This window comes from Sus scrofa, chromosome 13, assembly GCF_000003025.6.
Source record: "Sus scrofa isolate TJ Tabasco breed Duroc chromosome 13, Sscrofa11.1, whole genome shotgun sequence".
Taxonomy (NCBI): domain Eukaryota; kingdom Metazoa; phylum Chordata; class Mammalia; order Artiodactyla; family Suidae; genus Sus; species Sus scrofa.
In genome coordinates, this window is record NC_010455.5 from 2,258,672 (window position 1) to 2,286,496 (window position 27,825).

The 27,825-nt window shown below is 42.9% G+C and overlaps 1 protein-coding gene across 1 annotated transcript in view; it reads right to left on the reverse strand.

Annotated features, from left to right (window-relative positions):
• LOC100517188 (collagen alpha-4(VI) chain-like) overlaps nucleotides 589–27,825 on the reverse strand; it is a 134,047-nt gene continuing 106,810 nt past the window's right edge. The window contains 8 exon segments of the mRNA XM_021071496.1: nucleotides 589–2,411; nucleotides 8,029–8,263; nucleotides 8,940–9,048; nucleotides 12,129–12,479; nucleotides 12,482–12,811; nucleotides 14,130–14,220; nucleotides 25,902–26,395; nucleotides 26,484–26,495. Of these exon segments, the coding sequence (XP_020927155.1) occupies nucleotides 2,397–2,411; nucleotides 8,029–8,263; nucleotides 8,940–9,048; nucleotides 12,129–12,479; nucleotides 12,482–12,811; nucleotides 14,130–14,220; nucleotides 25,902–26,395; nucleotides 26,484–26,495 (1,637 nt within the window). The 3' untranslated portion in view covers nucleotides 589–2,396.

A 27,825-nucleotide genomic window follows, 5' to 3' on the forward strand; every position in this document is an offset into this window, starting at 1 on the left:
CCAAGAAAGGGTTATACTACTTTAAATGCTGGGAGATCTGCAGGTGGGCCTCTTAAGTGCTCCAAGGATGGGAAATATCAACACCCTTGAACATGTCCTGTTGTTACTGGATCTCTGCCTATGCATTCCCAACTCCGGGACACGGGAAGGGCAGAGTAGGAATGAGAAATAGAAAATAGATCTCAGCTCAAATCATAGGCCATCCTTAGGATGGGTAAGCTTGACCCCTTTATGCCCAGGCAGCCAAGGTCATATCTAAAATAGAAATGCTGGAGTTCCCGTTGTGGCGCAGTGGTTAACGAATCCGACTAGGAACCATGAGGTTGCGGGTTCGGTCCCTGCCCTTGCTCAGTGGGTTAACAATCCGGCGTTGCCGTGAGCTGTGGTGTAGGTTGCAGACGCGGCTCGGATCCCGCGTTGCTGTGGCTCTGGCGTAGGCCGGTGGCTACAGCTCCGATTCGACCCCTAGCCTGGGAACCTCCATATGCCGCGGGAGCGGCCCAAGAAATAGCAACAACAACAACAAAAGACCAAAAAAAAAAAAAATAGAAATGCTTACCCAACCAGGCAGATGAGCAGCTCTACCTCAAAAGAGGGAACACCTACTGTTTCTTTCCCATCATGCTTTAGCCAAAATTGGTTATGATGTAGTATGTTAAGGCAGACACACACAAAAAAAGATAGTATTCAAGGTATTAGGAAAAAAAAAACAGGGTAATACCAAAATGGTTACACCAAAATGATTACTTTTGGGAGAAAAGATCACAGTTGATCATTATTTCTTCCATGTGCATTTCAGTGTTTTTTTATTTTGTTACCATAAAGACAGTTATCATTTTGTGACCAGATAAAAATAATTCTTGTAACAATATAGTAAAATTTTAATGTTTCTAGGAGCAGGCTTGTTCCCTCTCCATCTGCAGTGGGCTACAAAGAGGAAAAAAGAGATTCTAGAAGTCACAGATTCATTACTGAACCAAGAACTTGTCAAAAAGTAAGCTCACTCTGGGTCTCTGAGGGCAACCACCAGCTGCTGGTGACCTGTTATGGACTGGATATTTGTGTCCCCCACAAATTCATATATTGAAGCCCTATCCTCCATTGTGACTGTATTTGTACTTGGAGATATGGCCTTTAGGAGGTAATTAAGGTTAAATGAGGCCATAAGGGTGGGGCCCTGATCCTACAGCATTAGTGTCTTTATAAGAAGAGGCACCAGAAAACAATCTCTGTCTCTGTCTCGGAGGAAAGGCTCTGAGAAGCAGAGAAGGCAGTTGTCGTATAGGCCAGGAAGAGAGCTCTCACCAGGAACCAAATGGCCAACACCCTGATCTCGAACTTACAACCTCCAAAATTGTGAGAAATAAATTTCTGTTGTTTAAGCCACTCACTCTGTGCTATTTTGTATGGCAGCTTGAGCCAACTAATACATGGTGCTCCAGAGGCCCCACACCAGGAACCCTTAATACTGTGTAGCTCTAGAATTCTGTGCAATTGAGGACAGCTCTAGTCCTGTCCTCAAGATGGGCAACTAAGCTGTGAGCAAGCGGAAGAGCTTGCAAAACTGTAGTCATCCTCACTTATCCACATGGCAACATTTTTCATCCTCAGTGAACCTAGACCTTTCGTTTCATATACGCACTGACAAGGTCAGCCTTCATTTTTGAGTCACCAAGTTTTGAAGGACAGGAGTCACTGCAGTGTATGTCAAACTCACTGCTGTTTCCTCTCTATCAACTGCTACATCACGAAGTATAACAGATCACAATGAGGATATCTCACATCACACCAAGAATGCCTTTATTAGTAAGGATGAAATTTGCCCTTTTCCAGACCCCCACTTTGACTTATGCTTCCATGTTCTCTTAACTATAAAAAAAGGAAGTTAAGTTACAACTCATTTCCAAATTAGGTTTTACTCACAAAGCCAAGAACATTTTCTTTTTGCTACAATGCCAAGAAAATTTTGGGTAAGGTGAAGTTTCTTTTACATTCAGTTTGAAATCATTGAAAAACTTTCAGGAAGGTTTCAGTTCTTTTCTGAAATGACTAGAATGCAGTCATCTGGCCCAAGCCCTCACTGAAAGGAAAAGCTTCACAGGGTAAGGAGTTTGACCTCTGAGGTTGTAGCCTGGGCTTCATCACTTATGAGCCGTGGGGCATGGTCTCGGGCAAGGGCATCTCAGTTTCATCAGTTATTAAGACAGAGGCGGCAGTTCTGTGGCTCTGCCTGCCTCTCTGGGGAGATGAGACACACCAGGTTTCACATTCTTCCTTGGTCTCGAATCGGTTGGCATTGCCCCCACAGCCGCCATACCAGAACTGTCGGCAAGCCTGCTCCTCCTTGTTATAGGACCATTTTAGGACGTAGTTCTGGCACTCACCTTCCACTGGATCTAGGGAACAAGGATCTGCAACAAAACAAATACAGGCAGAGCTGAACTACCTGCGTCACAGCAGCAAAGAAGCTATAGTTTGGATTCACAAACCTAAAAACTAATCCTAACCTCACCAACACCTGGCTGTGTGGCCTTCAGCAAGTAACTCACATTCTCTGAACCTCAATTTCCTCCAAATATAAAAACAATATTTAAAAAAGGAAAACTACACCACAAGTTTGTTGTAAGGTGTCACATAACATGTGAAAGGGGCAATACAGTTAGAGCTATTATTTTACACTGAGTATATGACAGATATACCACACAATGTATGAATGAGTGAATGAATAAATCAATAAATCTTTCCTCAATAAAATGCTAACAAACCAAATTCAACAGCACATTAAAAGGATCATATGCCATGATCAGGTGGGATTTATCTCTGAGGTGCAAGGATAGTTCAACATATACAAATCAGCAATTAACAGAATAAAAGATAAAAACCATAGCAGATAGATGCAAACTGTTACATTTAGAATGGATAAGCAACGAGGTTACTGTACAGTACAGGGAACTATATCCAGTGTCTTGGGATAGACCATGATGGAAGATAACACAAGAAAAAGAGAGTGTGTGTGTGTGTGTGTGAGTGAGAGAGAGAGAGAGAGAGAGAGAGAGACTGGGTCACTATAAAGCAACTATACTCTAATAAAAATAAAATTTGAAAAAAATATGGTCATCTCAATACATAAAGAAAAAGCATTCGACAAAATTCAAGAGAACTCCTCACTGGCTTATTATGCTTATTTCCCTCTTTTTTTTTTCAAATCATCTCAAACTCTTGCCAAATCTCCAAACCTTCCAGCCTTCGAATGGCCCAAGCAAATCCATCTAATTTATTATTTACTGAACCTGACACTTGCCCAAGAAGTTAAGGTATCTATTAAAAGAAAAACACGATGTTCTTGGAAAATGGAAAATAGCATTGAGAATCATGGGGAGTTCCCATGTGGCTCAGTGGTAACAAACACTACTAGTATCCATGAAGATGTGGGTTTGATCCCTGGCCTCAAAACTCAGTGTTGTCTGGTGTTGCCGTAAGCTCTGGCGTAGGTCACAGACGCAGCTCAGGTCCTGCATTGCTGTGGCCGTCGTATAGGCCGGCAGCTGCAGCTCTGATTCAGCCCCTAGCCTGGGAACTTTCATAGGCCTCACCTGCAGCCCTAAAAAGCAAAACAAATAAATAATCAACAAGTTAAAATAAGAGCGAGCTCTGGGAGTGCCTATTTTAAATTTTCAGTCACACATGAATTTTCCCAAGTCTGTAACCTTTGGAATCTAGGGAGAATAGATTTCCTTGGGCACACTTTATATCAGGGAAAAAATATTCTTGTGTCAGGTCAGCCCTACAGCACAGAATGATGGTATCCACCAAATGAATTTCCCCTGGACCTTCCAAGCACTCCCAAATAAAGAGGATATTATTGGGATTTCTCTTACGGCGCAGCAGGCTAAGGATTGGTGCGTTGCCACTGCAGTGGCTTAGGCTGCTGCCACGTCATGGGTTCAATCCCTGACCTGAGAACTTCCATGCTGTGGGCACAGTCCAAAAAAAAAAAAAAAGGATATTGTTTTCATAAAGCAATTCATAGTCTTTTCCTAGGAAGCTACAATTCATAGTCTGTTCCTAGGAAGCTGCTTGCTCACCTCCCTCTAATATAATCTTGAAGAAGTGACCAGATGTCTTGGACCTCAGAGAATGAGATCCATTCATAGGAACTGTCTTGTGCCTCAAACAAGCACATCGAAATTGGCCTATTTCATGATTCCATGGAGGCTGTAACACAGGAAGCAACAAAGGCATGGGCAGAAGAAGCCAGAACAAACGCTTCTCCAAAAAAAATGTGAACAAAAAAAAAAACAAAAAAAAAACCCTCCAGGGTGAACTTTTCACTGTACTCTGTGGGTTCAACAAATAGATTTGGGGCTCAGCAACCAGCTGACACTTACCCTGGCCAATCCATTTGGAATTGTTTAAATTGATTCCAAACAGATTCATTTAAACAAACCATTCACTTTTCCTAGCGGCACTTTGTGGCTTTGGTCTTTAGGAAGCCCACCCTTGCCTTGAACCTGGGAGCCCATCAGACAGTGGTTGTTTCTTTTAAGATTATACTTCTTAGGGCCGCACTGTCCGGTAGAATGTTCTTCCCTGAGGAAAACGCTCTATATCTGCCCTGTCCAATACGGTAGCCACTGCCCAGGTGGCTGCTGGGCATCAGAAACGTGGCTATTGCAAAAAAGGAACTAAATTTTTCATTTGATTCCATTCTAAATTATTGACCAGAAAATGGAAATAGCTTATATGGTACAGCTATAGGTGAGTAAAACCTCATTGCTTTAAACCAATTATTTCTAAGAAAACTTAGAAACCTAACGCCCAAGAAGCCTCAGACTCTAATTTTTTCCTATCGGTATGAAAACGTGCCAGGGGCTATTTCACCCATGCAATTATTGACAGCCTCCAATTTTACATGTGGTGTTAATTTTCCCATGAGTAGTAACTTTCAACTTCTCAGAAGAACCCAGCAGCAGCAGTCAGTTTTACTGAAACAAGTCCACAGAATCCAAGAAGGGAAGAAAGAAGAGGGAAGAGAGAGGAGATGGCTGGAAAGGTATGGAGAGCAGTGACAGGGAAAGTGAAATTTTGCTGAGACCAGCTGTCTCCTGATGTACAAGTTTTACCATGTAACCCTACTGGGAGAAGAAAATCACAAAATATATCTGTACATTCTGGAGATTACCCTGAAATTGAAATCAGACCAAGATCAGCCTGGGTGCTGGGAAGAGAGAGGATGTTCATTTAATTCTTCACAAATAGATGCAGCAAAGGCGCCAGAGCTCTGGCAGAACTTGGCCCGAGATGCAGGGGTGCAGAAAGGCTCTGGATGCTTAGTAAGAGCCCTCTCCCAGAGCCATAGAGGGCTCCAAGTTTGGGTAACACCAGCATGGAGCAGTAAAAGATGAGCAGATGCAATCCAAGTAGATGCTGAGGAGAGGATATGGAGATGAGCAGGTGAGGGAGCAATGCCATGGAGACATAATAAAGAACAGGGTAGGAGAGCTGCTGCAATAGCACCAAAAATGTACACAGGGCAGTGGTGGCTAGTGAGACTCTGAGGACCATGCAGAAGCCTGTGTATCCCACTTGGGTTCCTGGACATGATCTCATGACAATGGGGAACCATAGAAGAGAAATGACTGGGCCAGATCTGCATTTTAGAAAAAACAATTTGATCTTCAGAATGCAACTGGGGGGAAAGGACAAATGGGAAGAAATGAGACCAGTCAGAGGACACTGAGATTACACTCGAGGTGGAAGCCTGGGTACAGAGAGGGAAGATGTGGAGGAGAAGAGAGTGGGTCTGAAGGATGCTGAGGAGGGAGCCACGCCAAGATCTGGTACCCAGCTAGGAGTAGAGGTGGGGAGCGAAGAACAGCTAGTGAAAGGTGGGTATGGCTTTCCATGCCTGGGCCAGTGTAGTTCCTTGCAGTAAAGGAATAAGTGGGGAGAAGGTTCAATGAGAAAGACAAGGCCTGTCTGCTTAACTGGGTTTGAGAGGACTGTGGGCATGTCCGATGATGCAGTCAGCAGAGTGGCTAAATATCCTGGTCTGCAGCTTAGAAGAGAGTTACAGGCAAAAGATATGGATCTGGAGTTGGAGTTGTTTCTACAGAGGGGAGAGCTGAAGTCACAGTAGGAATGCCCGATAGTGTGTGTAGACAGCTTTGAGATCTAAGACAGGACCTGGGGAAGGCACTGTGGATTCACCAGGAAATTAATGAAGCCTAAGCCAAAGCTGTTGAAGGGCTCCTTATGTGGGTAAGCCTCTTCTAAATAAATATCTACTTTTGCCCTTAATTTCAACAAGTTTGTATTCTTTAAGAGGGTCCTCTAAATTGTACAAACTTCTGGCTCCATAAAAACTGGATCCTCCTGTTAAGGATGGACCTGGGGAAAGATGGGCTGGTCAGAAGGAGATTAAAAGATAAGGATGTTGTCTCTGAAGCAAGACAGGAGCTGGCTTGAGGAGGGAGCCAGGGGTCACAGTGGCCCCAACCTGAGGCACTCAAGGCGTGAGGTCTCCCAGGGCCCTTTGGTCCTTTTGGTGTTCAGCACACCCTCAAAGACAGGGACAGCTCTTTCCCCTGACTGGAGGGCAGAGAGGAAGGCTGTGAGTGACACAGGGACTTGCAGGAGGTTGCACCTGGCCCCTTTATTTCTTCTGCAAGCAAAAACATCTGCTGAGGGGAAAAGACATGAGGGAAGGAGCGTGAAGAGGTGGTGAAGGCTCAGGATGGCCTTGGGGGTGCAACAGGAGAGCATGGGCAATTCTGGAAACCTTCAAGCTTCTGTGAATAAGGTTGATTAGGTCACCAGGAAGCTCTCTTCCATCCCTTTCACCTTAATTTTGTAAGAAGAGACTCCTCAGGGCCGTGCTTCTCACATTTGGTTGCCCAGTGGAATCATACCCAGAGCCTGACTGAATTGGGCTGAGATGAATTCTGAGCACTGAGAGTTTTTAAAGATTCCCAAATGATTCTAATTTATAGCCCAGACTGAAAAAAATCACTGCCTTAGTAATCCTTAGCAGATATTACATACCAAAAAAATAAATAAATAAATAAATAACAATCAATAAGAGAAGTTTTTCTATGCTTAATGTTTAGCCTAAGGGGTAAAATGTTACTGTCCCTGCTAGGAATGCCTATTCCTGTGTCTATCTGATGTTTGCTTTGGAATCTGAGAGACTGGACACTTCAGCATCTTAACAGCTAACTTGCATGCTTCCTGTGTAGCAAACATGAATTTTCAAGTTCATTCTCAAAACAACCCCATGAGGTAGGGATTCACGTAATCCCCACTTTACTGATCAGAAAACGGAGCCACAACAAAAGTAAGTAACTTTCCCATGGCCACCCAGCTAGCAGCACCAGACCATCTAAGTACATTCAAAACCTCTGGGCAGTGACCTCTCACTTAATATAAACAGGACTGACCACACCACTCACTAGAAACTCTCTCAGCTCTCTTCCTTCTACCCTTTTAAAACTTCAGAGTCAAATTCCCCCATATCTCTTCCTAATGTCTTTGTTCTTTGGCTTAATCTGTGGATCCCATGTGGCAATGGCATTTGTGTTACTAGAGGCTGAATCCAGAATGGATGCTGCAGTTGTTTAACATGGATCCCAAGTGTTCCTTAAACTTGGTCAGAACACATGTGGCCACTCAGAGGTGAAGGAGGCTTCTACAAGCCATTTTCCCCCAAGGTCAAAGGTAGTTTCACCACTTCCAAAACAAACCATTGCTTCTCTGCAATGAAGTACAGACACTCCACAGGGGGAGTCTCCAAAATACTCCCTAAGACAGCTTCTGCTAGCTCTAGTTTTACAGTCAGACAGAGGTCAGCCTTCATATATGGTTTCCTTAAACTAATTTCTTTAGCTACACACATGAATTTGTGCATTTAGAAGGAAACTGTCAAAAGCCAAAGTCGGCATGCTACCACAGAGCACAAGAAATTTTTTTAGGCTAAAGGTGTTAAAAAGTAAACCCAACCCAAAGAGCAAGGGAGAGTAGGGGTTTTACCATAGGCAGTGCCTGAATTTCTTTCTTTTCAGTTTCTTTTGGTTGTGCAGGCTTTTCCTGCTCATTTTCTTCAGCATTGTAGCCACTCTTTTCATCATTTTCGAGTGCCCCTTTCGAGTGCTGAGTGATAGATGTCTTTGTGGCTTTTCTAGTCTCCTCTAGAAAAGAGTCTGTTGCTTGAAGTGCTTCCAAATCACTGGCAAGGGCAGATCTGCCAAACCGGCTCCTGGGCAACCTGCACAGAACCCAAAAACCATGAGAACGAGGAAGTGAGTCCCACCTGGTGCAGCTGGGCATGGGGAACGTCAGGCTTGGGCATCTCCTGAGGACTTTGTTACTGCATCAGCTGTTGTCTTAGGTTTGCAGAGGTATCAGGATAAATATCAGAATAATATGTCTAGCATTATCAGGTTTACTTCTGGGACATGGGATTAGAGGATGGGAACAGGGTAAAATAGAAAATTCTGAGTGTTTGCTTTTATACACTTCCATGCTCTTTGAATTTTCTTCTATGATTTTTTCCATTATAGCTGATTTACAGTGTTCTGTCAATTTCTACTGTACAGCAAAATGACTCACATTATCTTTAATCATATTCCATCACAAGGGACCAGATATAGTTCCCTGTGCTATATAAGAGGATCTCATTGCTAATACCAAAACTAGACAAAGATACTACATAAAAGAAAATTATACGCCAAAATCTTTGAATTTTTTATCGGTCTTATATTAACCTTAATATTGAAGATAAGAAAAGAAAAACCAAACCATATCAGAGTGATCAAACACAAGAGTATCTAAGCCCCAATGGTATGAGTCAGGTCAAGGACTGGCAGGCACTGCCTATGACTTGAGGGAGACAGTCACCCACAGGGGACAGAGCCATGGGAAAAGCTCTGCCCTCATCCTACCTCTCAGGCAGGAGTTGTTGCTGCTGCCTCCTCAATAGCAGAGTGTCCCCTCGGCTCAGGCCCCCACACTCTTCAGTGAGCTCTGGGGGTGGGTACTGGTTTGTTCTACCTGAAGATAAAACAAAATATCAAATCACCTTAAGCACAAAATTATATGAAACTTGAAAATAAAACAAATTAAAATAAAGCATAAAAACAAAATATTATCCATTAAGACATACAACTTTAGACACAAAATGAAATCAAGAGTAAAATATGCTGTCCTTGAGAAAGACAAATGCACCCGCATGTTCATTACAGCACTATTCACAATAGCCAAGACATGGAAACAACTAAATGTCCATCAAGAGATGAATGGATTAAGAAGATGTGGTATATATACACAATGGAATACTACTCAGCCATTAAAAAGAACAAAATAATGCTATTTGCAGCAACATGGATGAAACTAGAGACTCTCATACTAAGTGAAGTAAGTCAGAAAGAAAAAGACAAATACCTTATGATATCACATATCTGGAACAAAGAATTCCACAAAAAAGAAACTCGTTTTTCTGACTTGGAGAACAGACTTGTGGTTACCAAGGGGGAGGGGGAGGGAGTGGGATGAACTGGGAATCTGGAGTTAATAGATGCAAACTGCTGCATTTGGAATGGATAAGCAATGAGATCCTGCTGTGTAGCACTGGGAACTACATCTAATCACTTACGATAGAGCACGATGGAGGAAATATGAGAAAAAGAACATGTATATGTATGTGTGTGTGTGTGTGTGTGTGTGTGTATATATATATATATATATATATATATATATATATATACTTGTGACTGGGTCACTTTGCTGTATAGTAGAAAATTGACAGAACACTGTAAACCAACTATAATGGAAAAAATAAAAATCATTTAAAAAATAAAATAAAAGAGCAACAAAATAAAAAAATATAAAAACCAAAAAAAAAATGACATAAAATCAAAAAGATGTTAATTCAAACAAAGCTAAAAATAAGAAAATAAAAATAAATTAAAATACAAACAAAATAAAAGCATTAAATGCATTCTAACATATAAGCAATATAAAATAAAATCGCACCAAGTTCCCACTGTGGCCCAATGGGTTAAGAATCCGACTGCAGTGGCTTGGGTCAATCTAGAGGTGTGGGTTCAATTCCTGGCCCAGCACAGTGGGTTAAAGGATCTGGCATTGTCACAGCTGCAGCTCAGATTCAATCCCTAGCCTGGAAACTTCCATATGCCATGGGTGCAGCCAGAATTAATTAAATTAATTAATTAAAATCACAACATAAAAGAACAGAACAAAATATGAAATGCAACCTAATATAATAAAGCATAAAAGATAAAGTGAAATGAAAGCAGATTAGAAAAGGTATCCTTTAGCCTGCTTCTCTGTCAAAGAATCATGAAGCCATCAACCATTTATTACAATTCCATCCTCCACCTCCTATAAAGGTAAGGAGTCTAAAGTCCAGCATGGTTCACTGACCTTTCTAGACTCACACAGCTCAGTAGGGGCAAAGCTCAGACTAGAACAAATCACCCATACCCCTCAAATGAGAGGGGCGCAAACGCTGTGTCAGTTCTTCCAAGATGTCCACATCAGACTCCCTTTACTCCTTCAGTGACAAATGGGCAGATGTTCCTCAGGGCTCCCAGGAGGATGTCTCACCCACTTTTAAACTGAGAAACCAAGGTCTCCCAGCAAGGAAGGTAAGAAGGCCTCCCTTGTTCCAGGAGTTGTTTTGGACTATGCCCAGCAGAACAAACTTCTGGAAATGTGACCAGGGTGATACCCACCCCTCAATCCTAACCACTTCTATTTTCATGCCTGGGTTACAGATTTGGTACTAGTTGCCCATAAACTTGGTTTACCTAGTTCCCAGCAGAAGTATGGATACCAAGTCAGGGTGCACGGAAGAATTCCAGCTGAGATGCACTATCACAGTAGCCCCTAAACTTCACTGGGGGCTTCACCCACCCAACCGAGGTGGGAGACATCGGACTTTCACCTGACTCCCTCCCTTCCTGGCAAGTCCCTACAGACCTTGCCATTCAAATGTGGTCCACAGACCAACAGCATCAGTATCAACCAGGAGTTTATTAAAAAATGCAGACTCTCAGGACCCAGCTCAGACCTAATGAATCAGAAGCCAAATTTTAACTGTATCCCCAGGAAATGTATGTGCATGTTAAAATCTAAGAAGCACTATTCCATAGCCCTGTTATGCAGAGAGTCATAAAATAACTATGCCTTATGTATGCATGGCAATGGTGTGTTCATGAATGTACTTGAATATACTCTTCACAAATAGAGAAGAAACTGTAATTCTCATTTTGGTAAAAGAAAATTGAGAGGTTAGGTGGGAAACCTGAAGCCTCTCAGCCACCAGAGGAGAAGTTCCAGACAGGAAACTAGGCTTGACACAGTGTCAGAGCAACATAGTTCAAGGTCTTTAAAAATGGGGTGCTCTATATTCACAATAGCCAGGACATGGAAACAACCCAAATGTCCATCAACAGATGATTGGATTCAGAAGATGTGGTATATATACACAATGGAATACTACTCAGCCATCAAAAAGAATGACATGATGCCATTTGCAGCAACATGGATGGAACTAGAGAATCTCATACTGAGTGAAATGAGCCAGAAAGACAAAGACAAATACCATATGATATCACTTATAACTGGAATCTAATATCCAGCACAAATGAACATCTCCACTGAAAAGAAAATCATGGACTTGGAGAAAAGACTTGTGGCTGCCTGATGGGAGGGGGAGGGAGTGGGAGGGATCGGGAGCTTGGGCTTATCAGACACAACTCAGAATAGATTTACAAGGAGATCCTGCTGAATAGCATTGAGAACTATGTCTAGATACTCATGTTGCAACAGAACAAAGTGTGGGGGAAAATGTAATTGTAATGTATACATGTAAGGATAACCTAACCCCCTTGCTGTACAGTGGGAAAATAAAAAAATTATATAAAAAAAATAAAATAAAATAAAAATGGGGTGCTCCCTAGGGGTTCTGCAGAAGATTTGGAGCTGTGCACAACTCAGCAAGAGTGAAGGTGTGAAGGGCACCCACCTGCCCAAATGCCAGCTCTGTACTTGCCCTCTCTCCCCACACACCACCCTCACCCCACCCCCAGGGCTCTGGGACTGCTCACTTTTTAGGAGATTCAGGAAGGCCCGAGTGAAGCCTCGGGCATAGGCCATCTCCTGATCCGAGATCCCCTCCAGGTGCAAGAGATGCTGTTCGGAGGGGGCACTGGCCACACGAGCCAGCTCCTCCAGCTCGCGGGTCCCCAAGCCCGGGCCCAAGGCCAGCACAAACAAAATGATGCCTTTGCACTTGGCCTCCAAGGACAGAGTCCTTAGCTTCTCCTGGTCCCAGCTGCTGGTCTTGCTGGCCACGATGGCAAGGAGGACCTGCGCCCTCCCGGGCAGCTGGGCTGTCAGGAGCACCCTCTCCAGTGTCCACTCCAGGGCATGACCCAGGGCGGGGGCTCCTGCAAGGGGTGGCCTGCGGCCTCATGCACACGCCTCTGCATCTGCGTCCGGTGGCCGTAGGAGGTCAGGTGGAAGCCCTCACGCACAGGGGGCTGCTGGGCACCCGGCCAGAAGCCAAGGGTCGTGTACGTCACCAGGGCCACGCGGGCCCCATGGGGGGTTGCACTCGGCTGCACAGCCACCTCCACGTCATCCAGCACAGCATCCACCAGAGTCAAGGCAGCACGGTAGAAGCTGGCGTCCACTCCATGGGAGCTGTCCACCACGAAGGCCACGTCCACATCCACAGCCAGCGGCCCCGATGCGTCCCACCCACACTCGGGGGCTGGGAGGCACTGGTCTGTAGGGGAGAGGCAGGGAGAGATGAAGTTACCATATGTCCCTTCCCTTTCCAGGTGCACACCCTTACAGGTACTCAGTAAGGAGAGCCACTGCTGAGGGCTACCTGCGTGGGGTGGACTCAGCCAGCAGATGGGCATTATAAGCAAATGTGCCCATTTTCCAGAAGAAGAGTTGAGAGGATCTGATTCCTTATTGAGCGTTTCTAACCACGAGGCCATCCGACTTCCTAATCCCTAGGTTCACAGACACCTGCCTGGTTCCATCAGGCCTGACCTGTTACTGGGTGTGTGATGTGAGGCAGATTACTCAGCTTTTTCATGGCCTCAACTTCCTCATCTGTCAGATGAGACAATGATAGCAGTAATAATGATACCTCCTTTATGAGGTCGTTTGTGTAGTTTAAAAGGAGTCACACAGGTGAGTGCTCAGAACGATGCCTGGTGTGAAGCAAAAGCTCAGGCTTGATGAAGCCCAGCTGGGTTTCTTCTTCCACAGGAGGGGGATGGAGGCCCAGAGGGACCACATGTCAAACAAGGCCATGGATGTGAAAGCAGTTCATCGGCTGTGACACAATCTACAAACACCAGTTCCTGCATTTGACCTGACCGAGTTCTCTGAGCCAAATCTCTCAAGGCAGATTTAGGTCTTAGTGTGGGTCAAGGAGAGGAACAATTAAGTCCCCTTTTGACATCCCCTTCAGGACTCACTCTGGCCTCAAGTGACGTGGGTGTGGATGAGAGTCCTTCACACTTGGGCACACACGGGTTTCAGCATCACAGTCTCTCCAACCCAGGCCAGTGTGGGGTGTGGGATATGGTGATAGAAGCTGAGGGCTCCAAGACAGGGAATGACTTGCCAATACCAAAACCCCACTGGTGGCCAATGGCAGTTCCAGGCTGTGAACCCAGGACTCCTGACCTCAGTTCAGTTGTCTGTCCTTTACAAAGTTGCCACTGAAGAAGGAACACAAGCCTGGGCATCTATGGAGCCTGGCAGGACAGGCAAGGAAGCAGAGCAGGCCAAGGAAGAGAGAAGGCGGAGAGGGACCATGAGACACCAGAAAACACTCACCCCTCCAAAGAGGGCAGGCACTACTCATATCTGACTGACCACAGCCACAAAGGAATGCAGTGTCTAGATTTCTTTGGACTATTCTGACTTCCTAAGAAGAACCTGGGATCCAGAGTTAACAGGAAATTCCCAAATTCTAAAGCTCTGCACATACCAAGCAAATTATCTGCAAAGCAGAACTGGCCCAGGTTAATTCATGCTGTTGTGAAGACCTCTGTCTGACCAGCAATGCCATCCAGGCTTACCATAGCAGAGTGTGCAGCGGGCCATGTGCTCTACATCTTGCTGGCCCTCTGTCTCCCAGACGTAAAGACGAAATCTGTTGGTTCCATTCATCTAGTGCAAACACACACATAAGGGTCTCGTTAGCCACATTAAATCTCGGACCATGTTTTTCATGCATCTCCCAATTCATACCGGAAAAACATTACTATGATATTTTTAAAGAATATGTCTACTTATATATGTCTACATAATTTGCCATTTCCATTCCAGTCATTTATAGCCATTTATAGTCTCTGATTCTAACGTGGAGGGTGACCAGCGTTGCTGTGAGTACATAAGCTGTGGGTCTTCACACCCTCAACGTGTATAAAACGCAGCCCATGTCAGGCTGTGCTGGAAGGAGGGTCAGGGAGGGGAGGCGTCAATCATTTATTAATTCTGTAAGTCTTCAGTGATCATCCATGGTATGCAATGCAGTGGGAGTTGTAACCCTAACAGGAAGACCCTTCTAGGGTGTAGTCCTAGAGGTTGTAAACCATGAGCATGGAAAGAAGCAGGACCATGACGGAGGCCTCTCCAGAGCATTTCTGGTGTGCAGAGCTGGGAAGAGTGAGGGGGAACCAGGGACAGCTTTCTAAGGGTGGCAAATCTGTTTATCTGCTTCACGGACCTTTCCAATTATGATTAATAGCTGACATCAGGTTTAAACAACAAAGAATATTAATAATAAATCCCACAAGGTCCATGTGATAACTGGCTGGATAAACCAGCCCATTCCCTCTTCTTTCCAGTGTCACAACTAGCCTGCACTTCTACCCTTCCTTGCAGTTAACTGGACCACATGACTGGGGTCTAGCCAACAGCTTGTAAGTGGAAGTGGAAGTGCCATTTCCAAGGCATGTGCTAAATTCCGTTGGCTCCTCAGCCCTCATCTGCCAGCCAGATGTAGAGGATCCAGAAGGTCTTGAGGCCCTAAGGCATGATGGGCCACTGACAGAAGGAGCCCAGGTCCTGAAGGCAGCAAAGCACCCCCTCCCTTCACCCACATACCCAAAGACCCACATAACTGGTGAAAGGTGCGGAAATAACACTTCATGGTGCTAAGCCCCGAGACTTGGGCATAAATGAGGTCTCACAGTCAACCCTCCCTGCAATGCAGACTGTTTGCAGGATTTCCACACCATAATGAAATTAGAAATGCTTTCAGCTTATTTCTCTTAGGAATTGAGGTGCGATTTGCAAAGAGCTGGCTAGCTAAGCTTAGTTGTGGCCATCACAGTGTCCACTCTGTGGAAGACAGGGCCTCCCTGAAGGCCAGTCCATCTTCCTCCATCCCTGAGGCCAGGACCAAGCAGACCTGGACCCTCCTCTGACAGTATGATGCTCGGGAGACACAGGCAGCAGTTACTCTGGAAAAGAACATTCTGTAACATATACTCCATACAGAACTCTTCACTGTTTCCACTTAGGACTGCAACATATCCCAAACATGCTCCCTCACACTGAGCTTCCTTGAAGGAAAGCCCTTGTAGGGAAAGAAATATAAAGAGTGGAACTTTACGCTAAAACATAAAACAAACATGGGAATGTAGCTAAGTCTCCCATGGCAAAAGCAATCTTAAATTATACTTCTTCCTGACTTAGAATCCAAACCGACCAAGACTGATGAAACTAGGTAAATGTCCTCTACATCTGGCTGGCAAATGAGGGCTGAGGAGCCAACGGAATTTATTCAGCACATGCCATCTTGAGACACAAAAGTGACACAACCACATCTTCAAGGAGCTTAAAGACATGAGGAGAAAAATGGAAAAACAATTTTCAAGAAAGAAAGAGACCCAGTAATATATTCTATAAATACAGGAAGAGGAGATTCATTTCAAAGGGAAGAGATACAGGGAACCTGATGAAGACAATGGCATCAGACACTTCTGAGAGAATGAGTAGTATATGCCTGCCTGGCAGAAAAGCAGGGAAAAGCATTACGGTGGGGAAGAATAGCATGTGCAAAGACTCAGAGGTAGGCAGTGGCTGTCCATGAATTCTTTTAATGCCCCACTCCCCCAGAGACTAGAGAACACGCATACCAATGGGCAGCCACACAGAACATCTGAAACCCTGGAACTTCTGATCAGATGGGGGAGGCTGACACAGTGAGTGGAGTGTCACCAACATCCAACATTCAAATCCACTCCACATGGCCATCTGACCAAATCAAATAGACCTAATAAATCACCCAGGATTAGAGAGAACAGTGTTGGCATCGATAAGACAGATTAAGAGCTTTTACTGGAAATCACACAAGGCAAACTGGAAGGCTTCGGAAGTCAGGATTCACAGCAGTGTTCCAGGAGATAGGAGGACAGTGCAGTAACCCTAGGAGCACTGACTTTACTCCGAGGGTTCTGGGAAAATGCTAAAGTGATGTATGTTTTTTTCTTTTTCTTCTCTTCTTTTTTCATTTTATGGCTACACCAACAGCATATGGAAGTTCTCAGGCTAGGGGTCAAATTGGAGCTGCAGTTGACGCCAACACCACAGCCACAGCAATTCAGGATCCAAGCCACATCTGTGACCTATACTGTAACTTATGGCAATGGCAGATCCTTAACCCACTGAGCTGGGCCAGGGATCAAACCTGCACCCTCACAGAAACAATGTTGGGTCTTTAACCCACTGAGCCACCATAGGAACTCTGGTGTACATTATTTTTAAACCACAGGAAATATGGGTGAATTGTGTTACAAAATGCAGAATTTGAGAGAATTTTTAATGTAGTGTGAAAGTTTTCAAAGAAATTCAAATGTACCCTTCAGTTTGTACAAAGGAAGTGTTCACAGGGGAAGTTCTATATAGCACCAAAGGACTAGGTGTGGGGAACTTGAGTCCCAGGCCTTGGTCTGCCAGAATTGGCTGTGTGGCCTTGGACAAGTCCCTAGCCTATTTCCTCAACAACAGAGTTTAAGGTAGCAGTCAAAGCTGCTAAGTTTTCTTCCTGTTTCAACACAGCCTATTCCTCCATTATTGTCTCCTGCATTTGCCTGTGTTCAGGACACTGTGTTACCTTGTCTACTCGGAGCAGCTCAGAGGATGCAATGCCTCTATCTGCTGTCCTGCTGGTTGGAAAACTACCAAATTCAACTGAATTGGCATTTCAACAAAACTTGCCTTTTTTTAAACTTTTCCTAAGAAAAATACTTTTTTGATAATACTTAAAATTTGTACCATTCCAACAAAACTTAAACTTTGGGAACAAGGATACAAAAACACTCTGGAAGCCCACAGGGGACTATGATTCAGTACAGGGTCATCTGAATCTAGATGTCATTAGCATTCAGTAACTTTGGCTTTGGACGGCCAGCCTGGTCCTAGTTGCTGATTTGGTAGACAAGAGGATTCTGGAGAAAGTGCAAGCTAAGAGATCTCATGGGAGGGAACCCCAGAGTGAGAAAACTGGCTCAGTGATTCCTACTGCAAACTCCCATCAGCACAAGAGAAGAAAACCTCGCAAACAGAGCACCTGAAACACAAACCAAGTGAGGCTCAAAGCTTTCCTATGGTTTGAATCAGCACCTTTGGTGATGCCGTCAACCACCTGAATGTCCAGATGTGCTCTTGTGAGACTAACTGTGCACTAAAGACAGGAGCATGTGGGGGAGAGGCAGGAAAGGGTGCAGCCCAGGGATGTGCGTGAACATCTCCTTTTGTTTAATAAACACAGGTAGCTGCTGTGGTGCACGTTCGATACCTAGCCCGGAAATTCGCATGCCACAGGTGTGACAAAAAAAAATAGACACAAAGACACAGTCTCAAAGGATACAGACAACCCTGAAACCTCAGCCCCCAACATTAAAGAAGGCTCCAGGGGCCCTGAGCTGGAGAGGCCCACGGGGTTCAAGTCAATGCTGGGCTGAGCTGCCAGAGGCCATGGGACACATTCATTCCTGGGATTGAGCTGAGGAGGCTCTTGGCTCAGGCAGATGGGAGGAAAGGGGAGAGAAGCAAGCGCCGAAAGGAAGCTTTGCCTCGGACAAGGGCTGACTGGGACCTTAGGGAGGAGAATTAGAAACTATCTGGCATCCAGATTCAGCTCCTGCCAGTGACACAGTCCCACCAGGAACCTGGTGAGACAGCTCACGTTTCCTGGATGCCCCAGTAAATTCAGACTGAGAGTGCTGGGTGGGAGAGTGGGACTCCAGAACCAGACATAGGGGAGTGCCACTTCAGGACCCTGTTGTTTAGAACATGTCGCTTCACCTCACCTCTACAGGTCACTTTCCTTACCTCCTCTGGGAAATGCATTATTGTGATTAACTTGTAGGACAGTGTGAAGAGCTCCTTAGACCTTAACATTCATGGAAACCATTTGAGGATCTTATTAAAAATGCAGAGCCTGGGAGTTATCTTGGTGCAGCAGGTTAAGGATCCAGTGTTGTCACTGTAGGGACTCAGGTCGCAACTATGGTGCGGGTTCGATCCCTAGCTGGGGAACTTCCACATGGCACAAATGCAGCCAAAAAAAAAAAAAAATGCAGAGCCTGATGGGTTAGATCAGGGATGGAGCTTAGGAGTTGGCATTCCTGGGAGTTCCCACTGGGGCTCAGCGGGTTATGAACCTGACTAGTATCCATGAGGATGCGGGTTCAATCCCTGGCCTCACTCAGTGGATTAAGGACCCAGTATTCCTGTGAGCTGTGGTGTAGGTTGCAGACGCAGCTCAGATATGGTGTTTCTGTGGCTGTGGCATAAGCCAACAGCCACAGCTCCCATTTGACCCCTAGCCAGGGAACCTCCATATGCCATAGGTGTGGCCCTGGAAAAAAAAAAAAAAAAGAGTTGGCATTTCTCACAAACCTGAGCTGGTTTAGTCTACTGGTCCCAGGACCACATTTTGAGTAGTGAGGATTGCAGATAACAAGGATGAAAAGCATGTGGTTGGGTCTTCACAGGAACTATAATGGAAGCTTTTGGATTTAATAAAGAGTTACTGGGCAAAGGCATATAGTTAATGACCTTGAGGAGATGGCAGTAACAACGGCCTTCATTGTGTACACACACAGTGAGTATCAGGTGTCCCTGTGGACATACCTCTTATAACTCTCACAGCATACCTGTAAGTTTATCCCCATTTTACAGGTGCTAAATTGAGGTGCCTATGCCAAATTACATGTTCAAATAACACAAGGGACAAAGCCAAAGTTTGAAGCCTCATTGCCTGATTCCTTCCATTGGCTGCTGATTCTGGCTCTAGGGGAGTAACAAGCCAAAAATTTTAAAATTACCCCCCAAATCCCTTTGGCCTTCCTCAATATTTTCCTCTTCTAAAGCTGTTTTTGTCTCCATGGCACCCAGTATAATATTCTTTGTATTCTTTTTAAGAGCAGCACACAGAAATAGAAATCTCTCTCATGGTATTCTTGGAAAGATGAAATTAATACATGGAAAGAACTTGGAACTTTTTGACTATCTTCTTTTCCTGTTTTTGACTTTTTAATAAAAATCTCATTGTGAATGGAGACTCCAGATCTTGAGCAAGCTATTTCACTGCTCTATGTCCTAGTTTCATCACCTAAATAATGGCCCCTTAACACCAGTTATCTCTTCGGTTGTTGTAAGGATTAAGTGAATGAATCAGTTAAGTGCAAGATCTTAGAACAGTGCCTGGATCTATGAACATGAGCTGTTTCCCTTGTTTCAAGGGAATAAATGTTAGACTATTTATAAATAAAATGAAATTTGAAAGGAGACACATAAACTGTAGTTTTCCTCTAATCCTCCACTTTCTGACTTTGTGGGGCAGGGGGATTAAATTGAGTTTTGTGGTTTGAGTTTTATTGTTTAAGACAACATAAAACCCCATCCTCAGAGCCTTTCAGAAAAATCCTCATTTCTTTCCAACTGGGTGTGTTGCATCCCATAACCTTCCCTACTCTGTGCATTATCCTTGAGTGGATCCAGTTAGGAGAATGGGAACGTCCTGTAATTTCGCTTCTGAACTATCTGTCTGAGGGTTCTCTTTGACAATCGTTGGGGCTTTTGTCTTTCATCTCTATGTTATTTTTCAGAACAACACCCAGGTGCTTCTGGAAGAATGATGGGTATTCAACTTGAAATGATTGTATGAACAGGTGCCCTAATGTCTCAGTCCACTTAAACATGCTTGGAGGTTGTGGGTTACATTGAAAAGATTTCTTAGGCCATCTACCAAATCCTCTCAGCCCTAAATAAAATAGTATTATAGTACCATTTAACATCCTTTCTAAATTGCTAAATGTAAGGAAAAGAGTCATCTCCAAGCATCCTGGGGCAAGAATATGTCTAAGAAATGAAGAGGATAGTACACAGAAAGGATAGTACTGAGATGCAAATACATTTCAGCTGGTGGGTTCTTCACACACACTATGACAGCCTTTCACTCAAACCTAAAGCAGCTGAGAGGGCAAGAACATCTTGACAAAGGACCATCCAAATGCTGTCTGCCCAGGACCATTTCTCAGAGAGCAGCACTGGTAAGCATACGCGGGGTGGGGGTGGGGGTAATTGTAATTGTACCCTGAGTGTCAATCTCCAAATGTTAGGGAAGTGCCTTTTTGAAAAGAGATAATTACACCTGGAAGGGAATCCAGATAATGTCTAGTTGTGACCCTCTCTCCATTTTGGAGTTGAGAAAAACGAGACTCAGAAAGACAAAGATCTTTTTCCAAAAGAACTTCAGTGTTGATGAAAGAGCCAAAGACAAAGGTTTCATCTCTAATTTAAACTGCTATGTGTATGAGACAAAAGCAAAAATACACAAATTGGACTACATCAAACTAAAAAGCTTTCCAACAGCAAAGGAAGGAAACCATCAACAGAAAGAAAAGGCAGTCTACTGGATGGGAGAAGATATTTGTAAACCATTTATCCAATAAGTATAGAAAGAATGCATACAATTCAACATCAAAAAAAATGACTCAATTACAAAATGGGCAGAAGACCTGAATAGATATTTTCCCAAAGACATACAGATGGCCAATAGGCAAGTGAAAAGATGTCCAACATCACTAATCGTCAAGGAAATGTAAATCAAAACCACAATGAGATACTATTTCACACCTATGACTGATAGTGAGAATGGCCATTAACAAAAAGAAAAGAAATAACAAGTGTTGGTGAGGATGTGGACAAAATGTAACCCTCTCACCCTGCTGGTGGGAATATAAATTGGTGCAGCCACTATGGAAAAGAGTATGGAAGTGCCCCAAAAAGTTAAAATAGAACTACCATAAAATCAAGTAATTTTACTTCTGTGTACCGAAGAGAACAAAACACAGATTCAAAAATGTATATGCACCCCTAGGTTCATGGCAGCATTATTTACAATAGCCAAGACATGGAAACAATCTGTGTCCTTCCATAGTTGACTGGAGTGTATATACATACACATATACAGACAGGTGTGTGTGCACATGTGTGTGTGTGTGTGTGTGTATAGGAGAGGGAGAGAAAGGGAGGGATGGAGGGAAAAAGAGAGGGAGAGAAACATACATACATATGCACATATACATACACATATACTAGAATATTACTCAGCCACAAAAAATGAAATCTTGCCATTTATGATAACGTGTATGATCCTAAAGGAATAAGTCAGATGGAGAGTGACAAATACTGTATGCTTTCACTTAAGAGTGGAATCTAAAAAAAGAAACAAATGAATAAACATTACAAAACAGAAACAGACTCAAAGATACAGAGAAAACAAACATTACAAAACAGAAACAGATTCATAGATACAGAGAACAAACTGGTGGTCAACAGAGAGAGAAGTGGGGAGGGGCATGAGGGACATAGATGAATGAGACTAAGAGGTACAAAATTCCAGCAACAAAATGAATAAGTCACTGATATAAAATGTACAGTGTGGGGAATATAGGCAATAACTATGTAATATCTTTACATAGTGACATACCATAACTAGACTTGTGGTGGTCATTTTGTAATATATAAAAATATTGAATCATGGGAGTTCCCATTGGGGCGTAGCAGAAACGAATCCAAGTATTTATGAGGATGTGGGTATGATCCCTGGCCTTGCTGAGTGTGTTGGGGATCTGGCACTGACATCAGCTGTGGTGTAGGTTGCCATCAGCTTGGATCCCATGTTTCTGTGGCTGTGGTGTAGGCCAGCAGCTGTAGCTCCAATTTGACCCCTAGCCTGAGAACTTCCACATGCCACAGGTAAGGCCCTAAAAAGACAAAAAAGCAAAAAAAATTAATAATAATAATACATTGAATCACTATGTTGTACACCTGAAGCTAACAAGAAATTGTAAGTCAATTATATGTCAATAAAAATAGAAAATAAAAATAGTAAACTGTGACTTGTTTCACCCTGCCTTTACTAATCCATTTAGGAAGTTACTGAAAGTTGCCATCATCCCTGTCCAGACATCCTGCAAAGCAAGACGGACTAACATGGAAAAAAGAACTCGCCTTGTACAACTTAAATTTGTTTCTCAAAACCCAAGATGTCTTGTTCATCCTTCCCAACTGTTTGCAAATTGTCACAATCTTATCTATTGATTCTTAGCAGCACATTCACAGCTGTGTTAACAAAATCTATCTCCTACCACTTGTGCTGCACATCCAACCTTCAGAGAAAATCAAATGGTCTAGCACAGCTGAATTCCTTAGCTATTAGGTTGAACCCTATAACATTTCCATTTTTTCAACTCAGAAACAGTTGAATATTGGCAATGGAACATAGCTCAACCTGATATTCACCAGCATCCTGAAATCTCTTAGAAAGAGAAGTGCCCTTAATTTTGATAAATCATCCCAGATACTCCATGAGGTATTTACATGGGTTCCAGTTAGAAAAGTAAAGTCTAGAGAATAGATCAGTAAATAAGTTGTGGTTCACATAGAAAACAAACTTATCAATGTGGTCAAAAATGACAATACTACCTAAGGCAATCTACAGATTCAATGCAATCCCTATCAAATTACCATTCACATTCTTTACAGAACTAGAACAAAATATTTTAAAATTTGTACAGAAACACAAAAGACCCTGAATAGCCAAAGCAATATTGAAAAGAAAAAATGAAACTGGAGGAATCATGCTCCCTAACTTCACACTCTACTACAAAGCTATAGTCATCAAAACAGTATGGTACTGGCACCAAAAAAAACGGAAATATAGATCAATGGAACAGGATAGAAAACCCAGAAATAAACCCAAGCACCTATGGCCAATGAATCTATGACAAAGAAGGCAAGAACATACAGTGGAGGAAAGACAGTCTCTTCAATAAATGGTGCTGGGAAAACTGGACAACTGCATTTAAGAGAATGAAATTAGAACATTTTCTAACGCCAAGCACAAAAATAAACTCAAAATGAATTAAAGACCTAAATGTAATTAAGGCCAGATGCTATAAAACTCCTAGAGGAAAACATAGGCAGGACACTCTTTGACATAATCACAGCAATATCTTGTTTGACCCACCTCTTAGAATAAGGACAATAAGGACACATATAAACCAATGGGACCTAATTAAAGTCAAGCTTCTGCACAGAAAAGGAAACCATAAAGAAAAACAAAAATACAACAGACTGTGAGAAAATTTTTGAAAAAGACTCAATTTAAAAAGGTTTACTCTCCAAAATATACAAACAACTCATGCAACTCAACACCAAAAATAACAAACAACCCAATCAAAAAATGGGCAGAAGATCTAAATAGACATTTCTCCAAAAAAGTGTATGACTCATCTGTATGAGATGGCCAGTAGGCACATGAAAAAATGCTCAATGTCTCTAATTATTAGAGAAATGCAAATCAAAACTACAATGAGGTACCGCCTCACACCAGTAAGTGTGGCCATCATTAACAAATCAACAAACAACAAATGCTGGAGAGGATGTGGAGAAAAGGGAACTCTCCTTCACTGTTGGTGGGAATGTACAACCACTATGGAAAACAGTACAGAGGTACCTCAGAAAACTAAATAGAGAGCTAACATATGATCCAGCGATCTCATCCCTGGGCATCTATCTAGACAAAGCTTTCACTGAAAAAGATACATGCACCCCTATGTTCACTGCAGCACTATTCACAATCACCAAGGCATAGAAACAACCTAAATGTCCTTCAACAGATGACTGGATTAAGAAGATGTGGTACATATACACAATGGAATACTACTCACCATAAAAAAGAACAAAATAATGCCATTTGCAGCAACTTGGATGGAACCAGAGATTCTCATAATACATGAAGTAAGTGAGAAAGAGAAAGACAAACACCATATGATAATCACTTATATATGGAGTCTAAAATATAGTACAAATGACCTATCTATAAAACAGAAAAGGTCATGGGCATGAAGGACAGATTTATGTTTGCCTGGGGGGTGGGGGAGAGAGTGGGATGGGCGGGAGTTTGGGGTTGGCAGGTGCAGACTGTTACATTTAGATTGGACGATGGGATCCTGCTATACAGCGCAGGGAATTGCATCCAATCTCTCTGGTTAGAACATGATAGAAAATTTTTTAAAAAAAGAACATGTGTGTATCGGTGGCTGGGTCATTTGCTGTACAGCAGCAATTGATGGAACATTGTAAATCAACTATAATTTTTTTAATTCAACAAAAGAAAAAGAAAGAAAACAAACTTATGGTCACTACAGGGGGGAAGGGAGGGGATAAATGAGGAGGATGGGATTAACATATGCACCACTACATATAAAATAGATAAACAAGGTCCTGCTGTATAGCAAAAGAAACTCTATTCAATATTTTGTTATATAAGGGAAAAGAATCTGAAAAAGAATATAGATAGATAATAGATGATAGATTGGCAGATAACTGAATCACCTTGCTGTACACTTGAAAATGACACATCATTGTAAATCAACTATACTTAAATAAGTAAATAAATAAATAATTTTAAGAACCAATAAAAATAAGTTGTGGTATATACACATACTAGAATACTTAAGAAGAGCAGTTTTTAAAAAAGAACAAATTACCCATAAACACAGCATGGATGAACAAGAGAACTAAGTTGAATGAAATAAGCTGGATACAAAGAGCTGTAGGATTCAATTTTCGAGACCCAGAGCAGGCAGGACCATATGATTGTGACAGAAGCTGGAAGAGTCGTATGGTTCAGGAAGGGTCATGAGAAATCTTAGAGAACACTAAAAAGCATTCAATACCTCAAATTATGTCTTGGGGCTTTAAACACACCTAAAATTCCATCCAACTGTTTCCTTAAAATCAGTATCCCTTACCCACTTTATTATATATATATATATATATGGATTTTCCAACCCAAGTGAAAAAGAGGAAAGAAAATGACAGTCGATGGACTCCCATGGTACAGGTTAGCACAGTGGTTAAGCAAAGACTCTGAAGGCAGATAAAACCTGCCTGCCCCTAATGAGGTATCTGACCTTTGATGACATACTTAACCTCTCTAAGCCTCAGTTTTCCTGTCTCTGGAAGGGAGATCTGCAATGACACCTGCTTTACAGATTTACGGCAAAGGGGGAAAATTCAATAAGACAATGTTTATAAGGTGCATATAGCATAGAGCACTGCTCAAGAGTGGCCAGTAGGTAACAGCAGTAACACTGGTAGCAGAGTCTATAATGAGACATGCCCCCCCTCCCTGCTTATACATAAGTTTCTGGGGAATTCTTCCTCTGACCAGCTTTCTCTCCTCACGTGATCCCTGATAGAAGGGTAGGAACCAGGCACTAACCCCTGGATCCCCTGCCCAGCCGTGGTCCCCCACATACCAACAAGGCATCCGGGAGGTTATGCCCCTCTGTAAATGTGATGACAACAGGGATGACATCCAGGGCACTGAGTTCAAGTACAGCGGTGCTGATGGAACCTGCATCCTGGGTCCAGCCCACCTGGAAGAACACTGCCACCTTCCTCAGCAGATGGCCTGAGCGCACACGCTTGAACACATGTCTCACCACAAACCTCATGGCATCCCCAAGGTTCCTTGTGCCAGAGGACCTGGCTAGGGTGAGTCCCCTGACCGCCTGCAGGAGGGTGGTCCTCCCCTTGTGGTCAGAGAAGCGAACCAGGTAGTCTGTTTTGCTGCTATAGGAGACGATAGCCACCCAGGCACCCGTGGGGCAATTACTCCCACTGATTTCCATCTTCATCAACAGAGACAGTAAAATGTCCCTCATCCTCTCAAAATCCAACTGGGAGACATCATCTGACACATCCAAGGCGAAGACCACCTCAGTCGGGAACAGTGGGCATTTGGAAACACCTAGACAGGTGGATACACAGATTTAAGATTGTCTGTAACGCTTCTCAATGGGAAAACGTTGGAGTGAATAAGAAGAAATGTTATTTACCTGTTGAACAAGCTGGAAGGGAAATTATTTTGGAGAGAAGAGAAGACACTGTTAGTTGACACGAAAACTATCTCCTCTGAGAAATTCAGCTAGTGGCCTGACTCCTACCTGAGTGTGCTAGAGCCCTCACCTTGCTCCCCAATGTCCACGCTCCCTTTTTCCCATGGCAACAGAATCCCAGTCTCTGGCCAGATGAATGGCCACCTGGGATAAAGACCTGCATTTCCCAGTGGGGTAGCATCTTACTAAGTTCTGGAAAAAAGTACCCTTCTCCTTTTCTTTCCCTTCTGGCTGAAGCTTAATGGTCATCTTGGAGCATGAGGTGATTTGGGAAACAGTAACCCCCACCCCACTGGCAGAGGAAGAAAATAAAAAGAACTTGCATCCCTGAGCACAGCGGTGTCCATCAAGTCTGGACTGGCTACCTCCAGGCTTTGACTGGAGAACTACATTTATGTCATTGCCATTGAGCTATACTGAACTTCAGTCTAATGCACTGAGCTACTCTGAAGCTATATACACACAACCCATACACATATACACACATCTTAAACTATACATATAATAAGCCATATCAGTGATATTAATATAATTAATATTATTAATAGCATATTAATGTACTGTATAAAGAATATTGATGTATTAACATATGGTCATATTAATAGACTGTATTAATATGTAAATATATTACTGTCAATACATATTAATATATAAATTATATTAATAATATAACATAACATACTAACATTATATATCAACATGAACATTTTAATATATACAAATATATTAACATTAATTAATGACATACTACATATATTATGTTAAGTGTATATACACAAGTAATATATTTTCAAGAAAAAATTTTGTTTTATTTTATAAGACTCGGAGTTTAGGATATGTTCTATTCTGAATCTTTTTTTCACTTAGCATGTGATGGACTTCTATTCTTTCCATCAATTAATTCAGAATAATCTCACCTGGTCTACTACGGTGGTCTTGTGATTTCTTCCACCAACGTCCCTTTGAAATGAGACTACATGAGCATGTATCCCTGTGTATCTGTCCAATGACAGCCCCATATAAGTCTCTACAGTCATGGCTTTGGAGAGATATTGCCAAATGGTTCTTCCGAAAGGTTGTGAACTTTGGATAGGGATTTTTTTTATTTTAAAAAAATGATATCTTAATTTTATTTTATTTTTGTCTTTCCTAGGGCTGCACCCACGGCACATGGAGGTTCCCAGGCTAGGAGTCCAATCAGAGCTGTAGCTGCCAGCCTACGCCAGAGCCACAGCAATGCAGGATCTGAACCGCATCTTCGACCTACACCACAGCTAACAGC